Raw genomic sequence first — 18,296 nt, 5'->3', positions numbered from 1 at the left:
TCAGAATTTGGCTACATGGATCAATACTACTTAAAAAAAAAAAAAAAGGACCCAAGATAAGATTACCAAATGTTTATTCTGCCTAATCAGAATGTTCACATAAGTAATACCATGATTTCATTGAAAAAAAGACATGTAAATATCAAAATACAGCCATTGTCATAATAATAATAATAAAATGAAGTGAACATTTATTGAATGCTTACTATATGTCAGACACTGTTCAAAGTATTTTAATATGTATTAATGAATTTAATCTGTAGTGTGATAACTGTCATTATGATTTACAGGTAAGTACACTGAGGGCCAGAAAGCGTGAATAACCTGTTGGGTTCCTGTAAATGTTGGAATCAGGATTTGAACCTATGTAGCCTGACTCCAAAGCCTGTGGAGTGATTTTAACCATATGTCACACTTAGTCTTAAAATAGAGGAAGATTATTTAGATTAAATAATTCTTCAGTTAGGAAAATAGCACCTTGCTGTATTTCTCCTTTGTCAAAGACCATATCAGGCCCAGCTGTTAGATTAGCCTTTAGAACGGTTGCCTAAACGATGGAAATCCGGGTGTCTAGAGCTGTGCCAGCCAGTGCAATTGAAAGTAAATAAAATTAAAAATTCACTTACTGAGTCATGCTAGCCACATTTCAAGTGCTAATGGGCGCACATGTGGACTAATGGCTGTAATATTGGCATAGATATCGCACATTTCCATCGTTGGACAGCCCTGGACAAACACATTTATTATATCAGGGGAAACAAAGCTGTTGCAGCAAAAGGAAGACTTATCACCAGAAATCATTATCTTAAAAATTACTATACCTACTTCCTTAATAGCTTAAGATGGGTTTGGTCATTGATCCAGCAGTTTCACTTGGAGGAATTTTTCCTGTTGTATTAATTAACTACAGGATGCTCCATCCCGTTACCGTTTACTCTAGTGACAAATTGAAAACAACCCAAATGCTCAACTCGTGAGTTGTTCAAATGAATTAGAAATCCGTACAGTAGAATGCTCTGTCATTAAAATAACATTGTGGATGAATAGTAACCAACACAAAACATTAGATAGTTTTTTTAATGTGAGTTTTGAAAGAGAGTATAGAGTAAGATCATATTTTGTTGTTGTTAAAAACTCTAAGTACCTATAAGTATGGCTAGTAAAAAAATATCTGAACATAGTGTTGAGTGGCTGTCTCTGAGGTTTCTGATGATAGATATTTAAATTTTTCTTTTTAATCTGTATTTTCAAAATTTTCTGCGGTGAACTTGACATGCTTTTGTGATAAGTAAAAATGTAATCAGAGTCACGTTTCATTGAAGAATGAACTTCAGATTGTCTTCTCACTGTGTTGGGTAGCCAACAAAGTGATTTAAAGATGTTACCTTCTAATCCATGGGCCCGCAGACAACAGCCCACTGGCTGGATCCATCTTGCGACTTTTTTTATATGGCCTACGAGCTCAGAAAGGTTTTTATATTTTTAAATAGTTGGAAGGAAAGTCAAAAGCAATAGTATTGGGGGACATGAAAATTACACGATATTTGACTTTTGGTGTCCACAGTCAAGCCCTGTTGGCTCACAGCTACCCGCATTCATGTACATGTTGTCTACACTGCTTTTGTCCCTCAGGGGCACAGGAGAGCAGTCAGGACAGGGACATGTGGCCTGCAAGGCCAAAAATATTTACTCTTAGACTCTTTACAGAAAAAGGCTTTGCTGCCCCTGCTCATAGTTGCTTTCAATCCCTTCTATTCAGTACATTCTTTTTTTTCTTTTTTCTTTTTTTTATTTTTTTCCTTCATCCTTATGACTAGAGAGATCATTTGTGTTTCCCCCTCAAACTCACCCAGGACATACAAGGATACTAAACCACAAAGACACCCTGCCCTGTTTTCTTCAATGCTCCTTTCCTTCAGCTTCCACCAAGTTTCAAATCAGCTGTTGACGAGTTGGCCAGAGATGCTGGGAGGCTCATCATCTCCCACATTCTTCTTCTTCTTCCCATCACAGGGAAATGCTGTCGACCCACAGCAGCCCTTACAAAACCCTGGAGCGGCGGCCCCCCGGCGGACGGAGCATGCCCACCACTCCCGTTCTGACCCGCAATGCCTACAGCAGCAGCCACTTGGAGTAAGAGTGCTTCCTTCCAGTGACTTTGACACTGTTGATTTTGCTTTACTTTGTTGGTCTTGCTTTGCTTTGTCGTGCGTTTTAATCATTTTAAGGGACTCGATGCAGTGGGACTGCGTTACAGATCCACATTTTCTACTTAATGGTTCAGCGACATTGGCAAAGAAAATGTATTGAAGAATAGGCTTTGTGCGGGTAGATAGGAGATTTTTTGTGCGTGTGCCTTAATTTTCCCAGCCAGACATCACTGTTTGTTATTCGGTGGCAAGGATGAGGATAATGACACGAGCAACACGTTGAAGCGTTTAGGGAAGGTTTCCCTCGCTCTTTTATAAGCCTGATATTTTTTTAAAAATTTTTAAGGTTTTATTCATTTATTTCTCAGAGAGAGAACACAAGCAGGGTGAGTGGCAGGCAGAGGGAGAAGCAGGCTCCCCACTTAGCAGGGAGCCCAATGTGGGGCTCGATCCCAGGATCCTGGGATCATGACCTGAGCCGAAGGCAGACACTTTACTGACTGAGCTCCCCAGGTGCCCCATATGCCGATATTATTCAGTACACATGACAAGCCAAACTGTAGATCTCAGATCCTGTTTTACCTCCTCGTTTTAGGGATGAGGATTAAGAAAGGTTCAGTGTCTTACCCAAGCTCACACAGCTGGGAGATGGCAGAGCCTAGACTCCCCCCAGATCAGTCTGGTGTCAGAGCCAGGCTCTCCCCCGATCAGGGCACCCTCTGCCCTAGTCTTTGTCTCCTTCACTCCTGTTGGAAGAGAGGAACCTCCAAAGATGCTTGGGCTTTTGTTTTAGGCTTTGATGCAGCTTGTGCATCATCTGTTCTCTTCCCCGCTCTCGAGTAAGGCTTTGGATCGCACAGTTGTAAGAACCTGGTTCTCTTCTCATTCGGATGATGACACAGTGCACCTGTGTGGCAGCCGATGGGTTATATGAACAATGTGTCCTCTCGTGCAGTCAGCTTCGGAAACCTTGAGTCTTACGGCAGTTCAGGGTGATGAAACCCTTCACTGCCATGTTCATGTGTTTCATTTCAGTCTGTCCTTTCTTTCTTCCTCTGTTACAAATTGGCCTCTCTCCTCCCACAGACCCGAATCTTCAGCCCAGCACTGCCGCCAGCGCAGCGGAAGCCTCGAGTCTCAGTCCCACCTGCTGTCTGAGATGGACAGCGACAAGCCATTTTTCTCCCTCTCCAAATCCCAAAGAAGCAGTAGTACGGAAATCCTGGACGACGGGTCTTCCTACACCAGCCAGTCAAGCACGGAGTATTACTGCGTGACGCCCGTCGCCGGCCCCTATTACACTACCCAGACTCTGGACACTCGTGCCAGGGGCCGGAGAAGGTCCAAGAAACAGAATGTTTCGACTTCAAATTCAGGAAGCATGCCCAACCTAGCGCAAAAGGATAGTTTGAGGAATGGCGTCTACACAAAGAGCCAGGAACAACCTTCTTCTAGTTACTATATTGCTGGGTACACACCCTATGCAGAGTGTGATCTTTATTATAGCGGCGGCTACGTCTATGAGAACGACACGGAGGGACAGTACAGTGTCAATCCTTCCTACCGTTCCTCGGCCCACTATGGATACGAGCGCCAAAGGGACTACAGCAGGTCCTTTCATGAGGATGAGGTCGACCATGTGCCCCACAACCCATATGCAACTCTCCGGCTGCCTAGGAAGGCTGCTGCCAAGTCGGAGCATATCACCAAAAACATCCACAAGGCCTTAGTTGCAGAGCACCTGCGTGGCTGGTACCAGCGGGCCTCTGGACAAAAGGACCAGGGGCACAGCCCACAGACTAGCTTTGACTCAGACAGGGGATCGCAGAGGTGCTTGGGGTTTGCAGGTCTGCAAGTACCCTGTTCTCCCAGCAGCCGAACATCCTCCTACTCTTCCGGTAAGAACACCGTGGACACGCTTGGTCCCCGGATCGAATTTACCTCCTCTCCCCTGCCCATGCTGCCCCCAGACCACTCCCCTCAGGGAATCACAGGACCAGTACCCAAGATCGTGACCCTGGTACCATTCCGTGGGGCCACAGTAAGAATCGCCAACTTAAAAATTGTTCTTCTCTTCGTCTTTCCAAAGAACGTGGTCCGCGGTGCTCGCTTTGGCAGCACATATACTAAAATTAGAACACAGTCCACAGGAGTCCACTGTAGCAATTGGTAGATTCCAGTCCAGCAAGTGTTCATTGAGCACCTACTCTCTGCTGCCCTGTGTGAGGGGCTTTCAGATAGTGTATCTTTTCCACATGTCATAAAAGTGTGCAGGTCCCTGATGTCTGACCTGTTCAAAAAGTACGGTAAACCCGTCAGGTAGACAGAAAACATTAGGACTATGCATCGTTCCCTGTTCACCACCAGGAACTTGATCCTCTAAGGGCAGTTGGTTTTGAAAGTTCGGGTGGCCATGTGAGGCTCCTAACAATTCTGATGGGAGCCAGTAATTTGTAAGGTCTGTTCCTGGCACTGTTCTACGTGCTTCTAGTATCTTGACTCAATTCAGTAAGTTGTCATATATACTCTACGTTAGGGTTGACGTAAGGGATTTTCAAAGATAACTTTGGTTAGAGAGTTTCCCTCACACACGGACTTTGGCCCCTCACTCCACTAAAATCCATGGCAGACTTACTGTTTACCCCTCACCAAGTACAGAAATGAGGGGAAAGAGGAGTGTTTGCCTCGGGTTTCATTGATTCAGCAAACAAGCAGGCATATCCCGGATGCTGAGGAGCCAATGTTGACCCAGTTTCTGGCCTTGAGGAGCACACAGTCTAGTCAGCAGCCAGAGGAATGTATACACAGTAAGCAATTGTTAGGGTCTAAAATGAATGAGTTCTTGAACTACATGAAAACCTGAAGTCATGTGTTCTTCCCCTCCTTCAGGCATGACCCCTTTGGTAAGACACAGCATAGGGATTCCCGAATCACTGTGTAAGAGTCAACGAAGACTGTGCCTTTAAAAGTTTCCCAAGCTTGTTGACCAGAGGCATTGCCATGGAGATTTCTGTTTGGGTTTACAGTCTCTTCTGTTGTGGAGGACTTTGGACTTCCGCTAGAACTTTCCCATTTATTACCACATCTAACATATGAAAAGGCTCCTGTCCTTATTCCTGGTTAGTTATGGCTCTTATCTAGGGAATGCCTTTCTTCCCCCCTCAAGTTCAGGGCATGGTGTGAGAATCTTTCAGAAAACAAACACCAGGAGGGTGTTAGAAGGAACCAACAAGGAGGGCTGAGATGCATATGGATGGTCATCAGGGCACAGGGCTGGGGTGATGCCATTTTAAGCAGGGAGGCTGGCGAGGAGCAGGTGCACCTCGGAAACCACAGCGTTACTGGTGGTTGACCCAGTGTCTGGGGCAAAGGTGAGAAAGGACTTAGTGCTTCCTGAGTCACACTCAGGAGGGGCCTGGCGGGTAGCTGGAGGATTTGGCCCCACAGACCAAAAGGCATTTCCACATTAAAGAATTAAAGGGATGGAATTAGAGCTCCTCGAGAAAATTCCCTTTTTGGAATTTTCCTCATTCCCGTCAACATTTCACAGCTACAAAAATTTACAACAGGCATGCGCCAGGGAGCGTTTCCTGTTATCTGCCAAAGTAGCTGGGGGTTTTGTAGTTCCTTGGTCATCTAAAGACTCTCTTGGTGACTCCGTTTTGGTGGTAATGACAGCCACCATCTCTGGGCAGCTTCCCCTGGGCCACGCCGCATGCTCCATGCCTTACTGCCCCATCCCGTCTGATGTGTGCCACAGATCGTGAGCGCTGTCGTCAGTCTGTTATCGCTGTCCTCATCTAGCTGTGAAGGCGGTTCTGGTTTTGAAAGTGGAAATGACCCTGGCCAAGCCCCAGGACTCGTTAAGTGCTTGAGTGGGAATTCCCTCCCAGCTCTGACACCTTAACCACCAAGCTTCACAGCCCCTGACTCAGAGTTATGAAACATTCTTAGAAACTCGAAGTGAGCTTTGCGCAGTGGCAGTATCGTAGCCAATGAGGTTTATCCGAGGCGCGATTATTGCTAATAGAAACTCGAAGTGAGGGAATTACATCTTTGAGTCAAAAACCTCATGACATCCAGGACCACAGATGAGTTTTGAAAGGCGTCTGCCGTGCACTGGTCACGAGGGCTTTGTGGGTGTGAGAGAGAAGAGGAGGAAAGTGGCCGCCAAGAACAGGAAATGGAGGGTGACCAGAAGCATCCATGAGCGGGGCTGGTCTTGGACCGGCTTGGCGTTGTGGTCACCTGCATCCCGGGCATGGAGCAGGACTGGTTTTAGAGAGAGGACAACAAACGCTCCATGATGAGAGGTTCACTGGGCTTTGGTCCCAAACCTTGCCCTTGCCTTGTTCTAGTTCAGTCCCTCAGTAGAACTAAGTCCCTCCTGTACTACTTATACTCTCCCCCCTTTCCACCACACACACTTACTTTTAAGGGAAAAATTATGCGTTGATCCTGCTAGCAGCTTGTGTTGTCTTGGGCCGAGGAACAAGTCATGTCCCAACAGGTCAACTTGTGGAGTGCTTTTCCTCCAAAGGCCTCTGAGAAACTCAAACTGGTCATCTTCTCTTTACAAATAAAGCCTTACCTGTCCAGCCACCCTAGCCAGAATGGAGAGACTCTCTCCATATATGAGAATGTTTTTTCGACTGGTCTTGTGGGTTATTTTTTACAGCCTGCCTTTCAATTAACTTTATTCCCATTGATAACATCGATAGTTGTCATTTTGGGGGTGTTTACTCTATACCAGCCACAGTGCTAAACATTCTCATATATAACCTTATTTAATCCTGGTATCATCCCTGTACAGGGTATATTTGCATTATTATCCCCACTTTACAGGTGAAGAAACTGAGACTTAAAGAGAATAAACTATTTGCCCAAGGTCATGGCTGGTGACTAAACTGGAATAGGATAAAACATTGGCTTTTAATCTTTGCACATGGATGATTATAATGTACATCTAAATGGCCTAAATAGTCTTTGCTTTGAATATTCGCACTAATTTTGTCTCTTTCCCTTTTTATTTCTAGTATCTTCTACAAATGCTTCCGGGAACTGGAGGACCCAGATAGCAGTAGGGCTATCCGACTACGAGACCCCGGCACATTCTTCCTACACCAGCTGCTATGGCAACATCTATAACCCTTTGCCCTCTCCAGGCAGGTGAGAAAGCAATGCTCCAAAATTCTAGTAGCCTCTTCCTGGTCAAATAATTGAGGAATTCTATTCTATTTTATGAAAGCTCAAAGATCACCAGACTATAGCCTATGGGCTAAAAGCAGCTGCCACCTGTTTTTGTAAATTAAGTTTTATTGGAAAACGGCCATGTTCATTCATGTACATTTTATCTATGGCTGTTTTTGTACTGTGAGGGCAGAGTGGAGTAGTGACAGAGCCCTCATGGCCAACAAAGCCAAAAAAGGTTTGTTGACTCCTCATCTAGAATGTTGAAATTTGACTTCGTTCCATAGTCTTCTGTAAGGTCTTAAATTCTGTATCTGATGGGGTTTTTTTTTAATTGCAGTACTTACTTTAAATGGTATTACTAATATACCCATTTAAGACTCTCCTGGAACCTTGAAAAAAAAATACCTCTACTCCAGAAAAGGCTGTTCACATAAAAATTCCTCGTAGACAGTTGGTGGGCTTGATTTCAGTGAACATTTGCTACAGACACAGCCAGCTGTCCTATTTGTAATCGGTTCTTTGTAAACATTGGGAGGAAATATACAAGAACAATTTGTTAAAATGTGATTTTAAAAAAGAAGGCTAACTCCACATTACAGGTTTTTCACTTATTTGTATATGCAGGAATTAAGTTTGAAGAGGTCTTTTCTCCCTGTCACTTTTCACAGAATATAATGCACACCCATCATGCCAAGAAACAGAGCATTTTGTTTAGTTTTGTTTTTAAAGGTTGTTTTTTTTTTTTTAAGATTTTATTTGTATATTTGACAGACGGAGATCACAAGTAGGCAGAGAAAAAGAGAGGAGGAAGCAGGCTCCCTGCTGAGCAGAGAGCCCAATGCAGGGCTCCACCCGACCCTGGGATCCTGACCTGAGCTGAAGGCAGAGGCTTTAACCCACTGAGCCACCCAGATGCCCCGAGCATTTTGTTTTTATATAATTTTGCTGTAGGTCAAATTGCTTCAGGCATAGGGAGAATTACACAGACAATAACTTGTCAAAGTGTCTGTCCTGGTGAATTTGAGAGGTTAATTTCTTTTCTTTTTCTACTTCAGCTTTTTATTTCGATTCTAGTTGATTAACCTGTGTGGTAAAATTGGTTTCAGGAGTAGAAGCCAGTGACCCATCCCTTACATACAGCACCCAGTGCCCATCACAAGTGTCCTCCTTAATCCCCATCACCCATCTAGCCCGTCCCCAACCCACCTTCCTCCATCAACCCTCAGATGGTTCTCTATCGTTAAGAGTCTCGTATGGTTTGCCTCCCTCCCTCTCTCTCTCTCTCATTTTTTTCCCTTCCACTGTGTTCATCTGTTTTGTTTCTTAAACTCCACACATGAGTGAAATCATAATTTCTTAATAAAGTGCTCAGTTTTACAATCGTTTTGGAGGTATTCAATCCCCTAAACCTTATTATTCTTCTCCTTGTTCCAGGAGAGTTTTTCTTGGCTTGAACCATTAGGCCAATTGTCTCAGCTCAACAAAGGGTGTTCTCAAAATAGAATTTTAGTGAAAATATACCTCAGGGGACTTCAAATAGCTTGAGTTTCTGTAAATAATGCTTGCAAATGAGTTAGGAGCAAGAACTAAAATGCCTTTGGCCCAAAACTGGAGCTGCACTTTTCCAGGCCAGTTCTCACCGTTTTGTATGATTCACCTGCAGGTAGTTTTCCCCGTTGGTAATAGTTCGACTTTCCTTTTCACGGACTGCGTGAGAAACAGTACCAAAGCGCCTAAGACAGTTTGAAAATCGTTCACACCACTTTCACTGGACTCGGGAAGTAGTAAACATTTTTAGAGAAAATCTGTTTTTACCAAGTATGCCTGTCTATCTCAAGAGAGCCGGCCTGAGATGGCTTGCCGTGGAGTCTGGTGTCAGAGGTGGGGTAAGCTACAGGAAATTAGAAACTATTTAAAGATCCCTATTGTGTGTGCTCACATGCACATCGTATGAGCTCATTGTGGAAAATTAGGAAAATAAGGTCGCCTGGGTGGCTCAGTGGGTTAGGCCGCTGCCTTCGGCTCGGGTCGTGATCTCGGGGTCCTGGGATCGAGTCCCGCATCAGGCTCTCTGTTCAGCGGAGAGTCTGCTTCCCTTTCTCTCTCTCTGCCTGCCTCTCTACTTGTGATCTCTGTCTGTCAAATAAATAAATAAAATCTTTAAAAAATAAATAAATAAAATAAAGGGATAAATAAGTAGGAAATCTTCTGCCATCTAGAGATGGTAGCCATTAGCATTTTGACACATTCCTCCATTTTCCAGTGTCCCTTTTTACATGTTCATAATGACCGTGACCATGATGATAACTTTATGTGCAGTTGTACACTTCTCATTGTCTGAATTTCTGTATCCCAGTTTTATACTTCATATCACAATATAAACATGTTCCCATATTTTTTAAAACTCTTTAAACCGTATTTTATGTTTTCCACATGACTACGCTCAGTAAATCTACCACACTTCATGTAACAGTTCCCATGCTTTGAATTTGAATGGTTCTTAGATTTTCTCATTTTTTTATTGTAATGTTGCTGTTAATGTCTTTGTGTAAATATTTGTCTGAATTCCAGATTATTGCCTTAGGATACATTCTAGTAAGTAGAATTAATGGATTAAATTGAGAAGTGTTTTTAAGCCCTTGCTTTCCAGAAAGATTGGCCAATTTACCCTCCCAGCAACAGAGGTACAGGTGTGCTTATTTCCATCTATTTGCCATCGATTTTTTTTTTTAATATATACCTCAGAGTGACCAATTTAACTTGACCTACTAACAAAGCAAGTATCACAACAGCCATCCATTAAGTTTTAGAAATTTGCTGTAAAATTGTTATTTTTGAGGAAAACATAATTTTTCAAAGAAGAAATTGGGTTTCAAGATAAAGATGAAAAGAAAAACTTTAGCTCTGCCCTGAAGTTAAAGATTTAAGTAATTTTTAAACAAATCAAGTACATAGTGTTTGAAGATCCTCTCCCCCAGAGTGTCTGGCTCTTAACATTGACAGAAAGCTACACATTTTTACCAGTAAAAATTTATTTCCAAGTATGCTGTGGCATAATTGTCAGTGGCAGAGACTTTCTAAGATCGTAAATGGCAACATCTCTTATGCTCCCTAGAATCTAATGCAGTCAGATTCTTGGCTCTATGCTGCAAGTGTGTTTTCCAATAACTTCCCCCCCCACCTTGGCTTCCTGTTTTCTGTTTCCCATCCTCTTCCTAATCTTACTCTCCCTCTACTAGGCAACACCGAGGGCTTCTGTCGCGGAGAATGGTTGTGTCTCCCGAAATGAGATCAGTTTTCAGTTCTCTTTTGCTCAGTGTAGCCAGCTGTAGTAAGTAGAGCCCTCAGCGCTGTCTTCTCCATCTTGCCCTCGTAGCAGGAGTCTGCCTTGTCCTGGCTGGTGTGTGAAGCTGTGGAAATCCGACTTTGTGTTTATCATAGAGGAAAACACTGAATACCTGATTTCACATAGTATTCCTTTCCTCAGCTCTCCTCCCAGTGATTTTTTAACCAACCCAACTAAAGACGTTTACAATGAAAAGAAACCTACTAACTCTCTAACCTGTTCCAAGTGACTGCTGCAGGAATGAGGTTTTGCTTACTGGAATGGTTTGTGTGATAGGACGCCTTCCTTTGGCTGTGCCATCCAAGTATGCCTAGGATTTTTGTATGCGATACTGTTTCCCATTTATGCTCGGCCCATGGACCCTAGGGATGTGAGGTTTGTCCCTGGGTGCCCCTGCCTGCCACTAAATATATTCCTTTGTCCCTGAGGAAAGCATCTAGTATAATCCCTTAATGTGAAGAATATTTAAAATGTGGCTGTCAAAAATACCTTTTAAAAAGTTAAAAATACGACTTTCACACAGAGAGGAAATGGGCATGTGACAAAGATTTCTTTAACTCATTAATGAGAGAACTAACAGAATGGGAAAGCTGCTTCCCAGAGAATTCAAAAGACTGAATTCAGCCTAGTGAAAGATAAGACGTTGGAATAAGATTACTAAATAAGATTAAAAAACCAGTTAATGGCCTACAGGGCAATAAAACTATAACCATAATCTTTTTATGGTAGACCAAAGTTATCTGTACTTCTTCCAAAAAAAAAAAATCTACGAGTTAACCTGTAACTTAGCACAATCTGGATCCTAATCCGTGGTTAAAAATAAGTGAGACAAAGGAATATCTCCCTAGAGAATCAAGTACACCTTGCATGGGCCTTTTTGACAATGCGCCAGTAGGACAAGGAAAGAACACGCCATCATCCTTTGCCTTGACAGTGCTTTCTATTCTTTGAGTAGAATCCTCTTTGTACTCTGGTAATAAAAATGACCACAAGTAATAACTCTACTGGTTTCCTTTACTAGACAGTACCCAGAGATCAGCACAGAGGGAAGCCGGTCAGAAGACAGCCTGGAGAGCAGGGAGCAGAGGCTATTCTGGCATGAAGATTCGAAGCCTGGAACGTTAGTCTGAACTGCCGTCGGACCTCTTGGCCAAGCGCTGCGTCCTCACACTAGTGTGCCTTGCAAAATGTGTTGTCTTCCCAGAAAGCCGTTCGGCTCTAGAAAGCCAAAGGCATCCGAGGTCCAAGAGAGGACTGACTGGCCCCGGAAGGGAGTCCCCCACGGAGGCTGAGCCTGCGCAGAGTCCCTGAACGACTTGCCTTCCCCCCTCGGGGCACTTACCCGACAGAGCGAGGTGGAACTGTTTCCAAGGGAGGACTCAGCCTCGATCGGTAGCAAGCACTTTTTAAGGGAATAAAAGTTTTTGAAGGCAAACCGCAAAACTGTGACCAGTGCGTTCAGGGTCTCCAGTAGGAAGGACGGGAAATTGCAGAGCACAATTCAGAATGATCACATGCTCTCTCTACCCGCATCTGAACCATTTAGACAGTATTGGAAAATTACTTGAAGAGAAGCTGGATTCTCATGAAGTTCTGAATGAGTTGTAAATGTTTCTAGGATATTATAAAGAGTGATGGTTTTCATAAGCCCCGTAAAATGGGTTCTGGAGAGACTTATTGCTGTAGCATCCTGTAATATAACTTTATGGTAGCAGATTGGGAAAAACAAAGCAGCCCACTGAATAATTGACAAACTCTGCTTGGAGAATGTTCTAAGGTACAATACTATTGGGTTCCTTTTTCCTTTCTACACCAGTGGCCTGATGGGTTACATTATTCAGGCTTGTAACTCTCCCACTTGGCTGCCATTGGAAATGGCAGACCTGATACGGAAAGTTTTTCTAACCCAGAGTTTGAAAAAGTATTTTAACGTAAAACAGAAAGAACCCAGAACAAAACGAAATGAAAAAATAAAAGCCACAGCATTGTCGATGAATTGCGTGCCTTAAAATGGTGAACGTTAGAAAAGTAAGCATATTGTCCAGACTCCGCGGGGGGGGGGGGGTTCTAAGTCACCAAATGACAAAAACAAGATTAGGCATTAAAGAAAAAAAAAACCAGAAAAACAAAAAACTCTAGGCTGCAGTAGATTTAATTATGAGGCTAAAACTACCTCATACTTTACTCCGAAGAACTAATTAGCTATGGTTTATTGTAGTGTGTTTTTTTAAAAAAACAAAAGACAAAAAAAACACAAATATTTCCACATTCTAGATTGCTCTTTTTTGTCATCTTCACTTATATTCCATAAAAGGTGCTCCCTTCCCCCCCTTTTATACAGGTTTCATGTTCATATTGTGAATAGAGAAGTTTCTGAACAACTTTTTTGGAACATTTTCTATCTATATTCCAAAGCATGTAATATATACATAAAGATGATTTGTTAAACTGGTCCTTAGTCATTTGTATCATTAAATATGAAGTTTGGGGGTAAAATTTGGAACAACAAGAAGACATGCAAAAAAAATAAGTTATTCCTTTTTGCATATTTGTATAGCCTTCTAGAAACAGAAATACCCTTTTGCATATTCTTTTACTGTTCTGACTTTTTAAGACCTATTATTTTTTTTACACAGGTCAATAAAAACTGAAGGTGTGCTACTGAAAATGTTTACGTCTTCTTCCATCACATTCAGGGTTCAAAGCAGTTTAAAGTGTTCTACTTCAAGTAGTCATGTTGGGCAAGATGGCAGGTTTTCAGTTAGAGTATTGCAGTATTCTATTGAATGCCAAAATGCACATTTCTTTCATATTTACATCTTTGAAATCAGGATGCATCTTTTGATGGATGGCATGCTCTCAGTGAATTGGCAGTGTTTGTTTCTTTCTTAGTGCTCCATAAAATAATGCTGTGTCTCACAATAAAGTTGTCTTAGAATTGATGAAATACGGTAGTTTATTGCCTCACTGAGGATGACAGATGTGGATTTTTAGGCTTCCTGATCTCACGAATGTTGTTTATTTGTAACAAGTCATTCATCCTAGTTTTGCCGACTGCCAACCAGGTCTTTTAAATTCAAGAAAATGTTTCATCTGACATCTATTTATCCTGCACAATGGGGAGAAGGGAATGGGAAATGAAATGTAGGAAGACCTTCATATTTCTCTGCAAGTATCTCAGATGGAAATAACCTTCTTCTGTTCAAGAAAGGGGATGCTCAGAATTACAAATACACTTCAAAAGAGCACATGGAACTTGGCTCCCAAATGGTTAAAAAAAAGATACAGAAATGGAGTGGCCCTGCTGTATGATTTTTCTCCCCTATCTTTTTATGAAAACCTCTCTCCAGCACATTTGGTGTGTTTAACCAAAACATGGCAGAGGTAAATTATTCAACATAACCCATCGATCTGTTTTCTTATTATATGGTGTCATATCTTCCTGATAAAAATTTTAAATGCAAAAAAAATTCCTTTTAATTCAAACACACAGCAGATACATAACATAAGAACTTTACTGTGCCCTGGGAGCCTAATGTTAACCAGATGTAAGGACTGGTCATTTATTTTCTGTTAGTTCAAATTTTCTTCTATGCATACAGTAATGTTTTTAAAATTCAGCATATTACAAGGACAGTTTACAACTTGTTTTTTTTTTTTTTAACCTAGTGTAGCTTGGGCCTCTCTGTATCAATATATATGGATCTACCTCATAAAGATATATATTTTACAAGGTGGATTTTTTTTTAATCGCCTCACCTTCCTACTGCTTATATTTTTTCTATATTTAAGAAAATTCTTCAAAATTCTTTCTTGTACTCATAGAAGCTTAACGTTACAAGTAATAAAGATTCCAGAATTGTTTCAAACTGTTAATTTGGCCTGTTCTTAGGAACAAAGGTTCAGACTAAAGAGTTCCTTCAAATCTTAGTGCTTCAGAGCGTTCAGAAGTGGAATAATGACTTTCTGCAGGACCGTAGAAAAGTTGAGATGATTTTCTAGAGTAATTTCCAAAGGATCAATGGTAAAAGACAAGTTTTTTAAAAGTTCAACTATTGTGGCCTCTAGTTCTGTGAAGACAAAAATGAATTGCCAAGGAAAACATGTTAATTTAAAAAATGAACTCCTAGGGAAGTGGAAAAAACAAACAGATACAAAGATACACATTCCTGCGCATCATCAGATTCATCGGGCATAAAACTACTCTGTCGAGTCATAATCACAGATTCTAAACGCTTTCTGGGGGCACCTGGGTGGCTCAGTGGATTAAGCCACTGCCTTCGGCTCAGGTCATGATCTCAGGGTCCTGGGATCGAGCCCCACGTCAGGCTCTCTGCTCCGCAGGGAGCCTGCTTCCTCCAGAGTCTCTCTCTGCCTGCCTCTCTGCCTAGTTGTGATTTCTCTCTGTTAAATAAATAAAACATTTAAAAAAAAAATCTGGAAAGCAGCTTGTGGTTTCCTATTTAAACGCTTTCTGAACTTAACTTTGATTTACGTCCCACTAACCGTTTCTTAACTCCCCATGTTCCTCACTCAGGTTAACACACGGCATTCTGTTAGTTTCAGGTGTACAATCCATCCACCCAACAATTCCACGCATGACTCAGGGCTCACGGTCGCAAGAGCATCTGGACCACCCTCTTGAGTACCCCTAACCCGGAGCTCTGACACAGTAAGTTCCCATCTGTGCACGTTGATAAGGCAAGTCATTCATCGCTCCCTGTGACCTCACAAGGCATGGAGATGCAGTTCGTCTCCGCAGAGAAAAATCTGTTTAACACAGAAATGGAGCCCGGCATGGATGCAAAACTTAACTCATCCTTCTCCAACTTTCTGTTCAAGCCCTTTGCCTCTCGTGTTCTTCATGTTTCCCACTCCAGTCCAGTCCCCTCCTCTGGGTCCTCATCAGACTCTCCGCCTCCTCTCCACCACCCATCCTTGTGCCACCCCAGAACAGCAAGAAAATAAGCATGTCCTGCCACAAAACTGAGTTGGCATTCATAGATTTCTGGGTCAGTGTGTGCCAGGCTGGCGTGAAGTGCTGTGTGTGGGAGCTGCTCTAATCCCCATGGCAGCGCAGGGACTTGATGTTATCTCCGTGTCACTGGAGCGGAGTTTTGGGAAGAGCAAGTCATTCGCCAGAAGTCATGCGGCTCTTGGGAGAAAAGCAGGAAATAGATTTTGATTTGTCTAACACCAAATCCTAAATTAATTGCACTCTCGTTCCAAGAACAATTTCTCTATAGTCAAGGGTAGCAAACAAGATTTTTAGAAAAAATTCATTAGGGGTGCCTGGGTAGTTCAGTCGGTTAAGCAACTGACTCTGAGTTTCAGCTCAGGTCGTGATCTCGGGATCCTGGAATCAAGCCCTGTGTCAGGTCTGCTTGGGATGCTCTCTCTGACCCTCTCCATGTGCTATCTCTCAAATAAATACTGAAAAAACAAAACGTGTGTGTGTGTGTGTGTGTGTGTGTGTATGTGTGTGTGTAATCAAATTGAGTGAATATATGCTAAGTTCAGCTGTCCTTGCTTTTTTTCCCCTTCCTATTACCAGTGGCAAAAAGGCAGCGGCAGGCCTCAGGCTGAATATGGGTGAAGATAACCCTTATCTGGGTTCCTACCCAGCCTTGCAGCCTGGGAGGCGGAGTGATGTATTGCTATGTGAGCTCATCAGTGGACCAAGTACATTTGTTAACTTCTTTTCCAGTCAATAAAATGTCTCACACCAGTGAATATACTTGTTACAATCACAGATAACCATAATGAGCTAAATATTGATCAGTAGCACTGAAAATAGCTAACGATCTTTCTCCAGTTCTGATGGTTCAGGGCAGTATGATAATATGAGGTTTATAGGCTCTGCTACCATGACCCTGAGGAGTCCTCTCAGAATTGACCTCTATCAGATGTATGTGCCTGGGGGCTTTCACTGTTGATTGTCCTTGGAAAGAGTGAATCTGGAATTAATCTATTAGAATCTGAGCCCAGTGCCAGAAAAATCCTTCTAATACTTCCAAACTTCTCTACTTTTGATGCCTCATTGAGTCTATCTCCCCTGCAAAAGAAAATAGGAACCATGCATAGAAATTTGTTTTTGCAATACCTAGCTGATTAGTAACATCAACACACACACAAACATGTTTTCTCCCTTTTCTTTTGCTTTTGAACATCAGCAGTCTTGACAAGAATGGTGATTGGGACCAAGGGAATGCGGTGGGCAGCTGACCTAACTGCTGAGTTTTAAATAATTATCTCTTCTTAAATGCTTGTTATACTTAAGAAATGTCCAAGAATTAAAAGTTCTGGGATTTCCAGTTAGGGCTGTACCAACAGCTATGGGGCATTTGGAAATGTGAATGTGTTGCTGTATTTTAGAATCCCTCAATGATTTGGAAATACTACTGGTGTATAGGGACCAGGGACGTTAAACAGATATTAGGCATGGGATGGTCCCATGCAACAAGTAGTTGTTCTACCCAAACTGCCCAAAGTGACCCCACTGAGAAACCCTGGGCATCCACTAGGAAAACATGTTAAATCCGATTGTATGGGTGCTGCCTTCCCACATTTAAAGCAGAGATTTCTCAATTCTGAAGGGAAGAAAGGGAAAAGTAAAGGACGGGGGAGAGATTGTATGTGAGCTGAAAAGGCATATATCCAACAAATATGAGAACACCAACTAGGGTCACTGTTCTAGGCAGTGAGGATAGAATGTTTACCTGAAGCTGGCTGTTCAGTCAATGAGGGAGAAACGGAAGGGACCAATGTGAATAACTTAGAAGCAGCATTAGTCTTATGAAAGCCAAGCATGGTGAGAAAAGAAAGGATGGAGATGGTAGCCTAGGTTGCGGGGACACAGTGGGGCCTTTGGGGAGGTGATGCTTCGTCCAAGGCTTGGGCAGGAAGAGAAGGTCCGGTTAAGCAAGAAGGAAAAAGAGCTCTCCCACGGTTAAGAGAATGTCACCACGGAGGCGCCTGGGGGCTTAGTTGGATAAGCGTCTGGCGCTTGATTTCAGCTCGGGTCATGATCTTACAGGTCATGAGATCAAATCCTGCATCAGGCTCTGCACTAGCCATGGAGCCCGATTAAGATTGTCTCTCTCTCTCTCTCTCTCTCTCTGTCTCTCTCACCCTCTCCTTCTGTCCCTCCCCCCCTCACCAAAGCCCTAAAGCTAGAAGCAACTTAGCCAATTTCAGAAACTAAAAGAATAGAAGGACATATTATTCCAGGATGGAAGAAATATAGGTAATTATATTAAAAAAAAAAAAAAAAGCTACAAGGCCACCTAGGTGACTCAAACGGTTAAGCGTCCAACTCTTGGTTTGGGCTCTGGCCCTGGTCTCAGTGTTGTGGGATTGAGGCCAGCATGGGGCTCCACGCTCAGCGCACAGTAAGCTTATTCCCCCCGCCACCGCCCGCCTTTTCCCTACCACTCAAATAAATAAGTAAAATCTTTTTTTTTTTTTTTTTTAAAGATTTACTTATTTGACAGATAGAGATTACAAGTAGGCAGAGAGGCAGGCAGAGAGAGAGAGAGGAGGAAGCAGGCTCCCAGCCAAGCAGAGAGCCCGATGCGGGGCTCGATCCCAGGACCCTGGGATCATGA

The 18,296-nt window shown here is 42.7% G+C and overlaps 1 protein-coding gene and 1 non-coding gene across 6 annotated transcripts in view; both read left to right on the top strand.

Moving 5' to 3' along the window:
• The window catches only part of FRMD4B (FERM domain containing 4B), a 219,629-nt gene extending 207,433 nt beyond the window's left edge, over positions 1 to 12,196 (top strand). For 4 of the 5 annotated variants that reach the window (XM_045991687.1, XM_045991682.1, XM_045991686.1 and 1 more), the window contains 4 exons: positions 2,014 to 2,133; positions 3,237 to 4,048; positions 7,187 to 7,319; positions 11,711 to 12,196. In XM_045991687.1, the coding sequence (XP_045847643.1) occupies positions 2,014 to 2,133; positions 3,237 to 4,048; positions 7,187 to 7,319; positions 11,711 to 11,819 (1,174 nt within the window). In that variant the 3' untranslated portion in view covers positions 11,820 to 12,196. The remainder of the gene's footprint in view (positions 1 to 2,013; positions 2,134 to 3,236; positions 4,049 to 7,186; positions 7,320 to 11,710) is intronic. The other variant, XM_045991683.1, reaches the window with a different exon arrangement.
• Positions 6,117 to 6,264, top strand: LOC123933326. The gene has a single exon (XR_006816561.1). It is a non-coding gene; the product is annotated as a U4 spliceosomal RNA (small nuclear RNA).
• Positions 12,197 to 18,296: the final 6,100 nt, after the last annotated feature.

The sequence above is a fragment of the Meles meles genome, chromosome 20, assembly GCF_922984935.1.
Source record: "Meles meles chromosome 20, mMelMel3.1 paternal haplotype, whole genome shotgun sequence".
Lineage (NCBI taxonomy): Eukaryota > Metazoa > Chordata > Mammalia > Carnivora > Mustelidae > Meles > Meles meles.
Note: the sequence above shows the minus strand (reverse complement) of the source record. Positions and strands in the feature narration are given on the sequence as shown.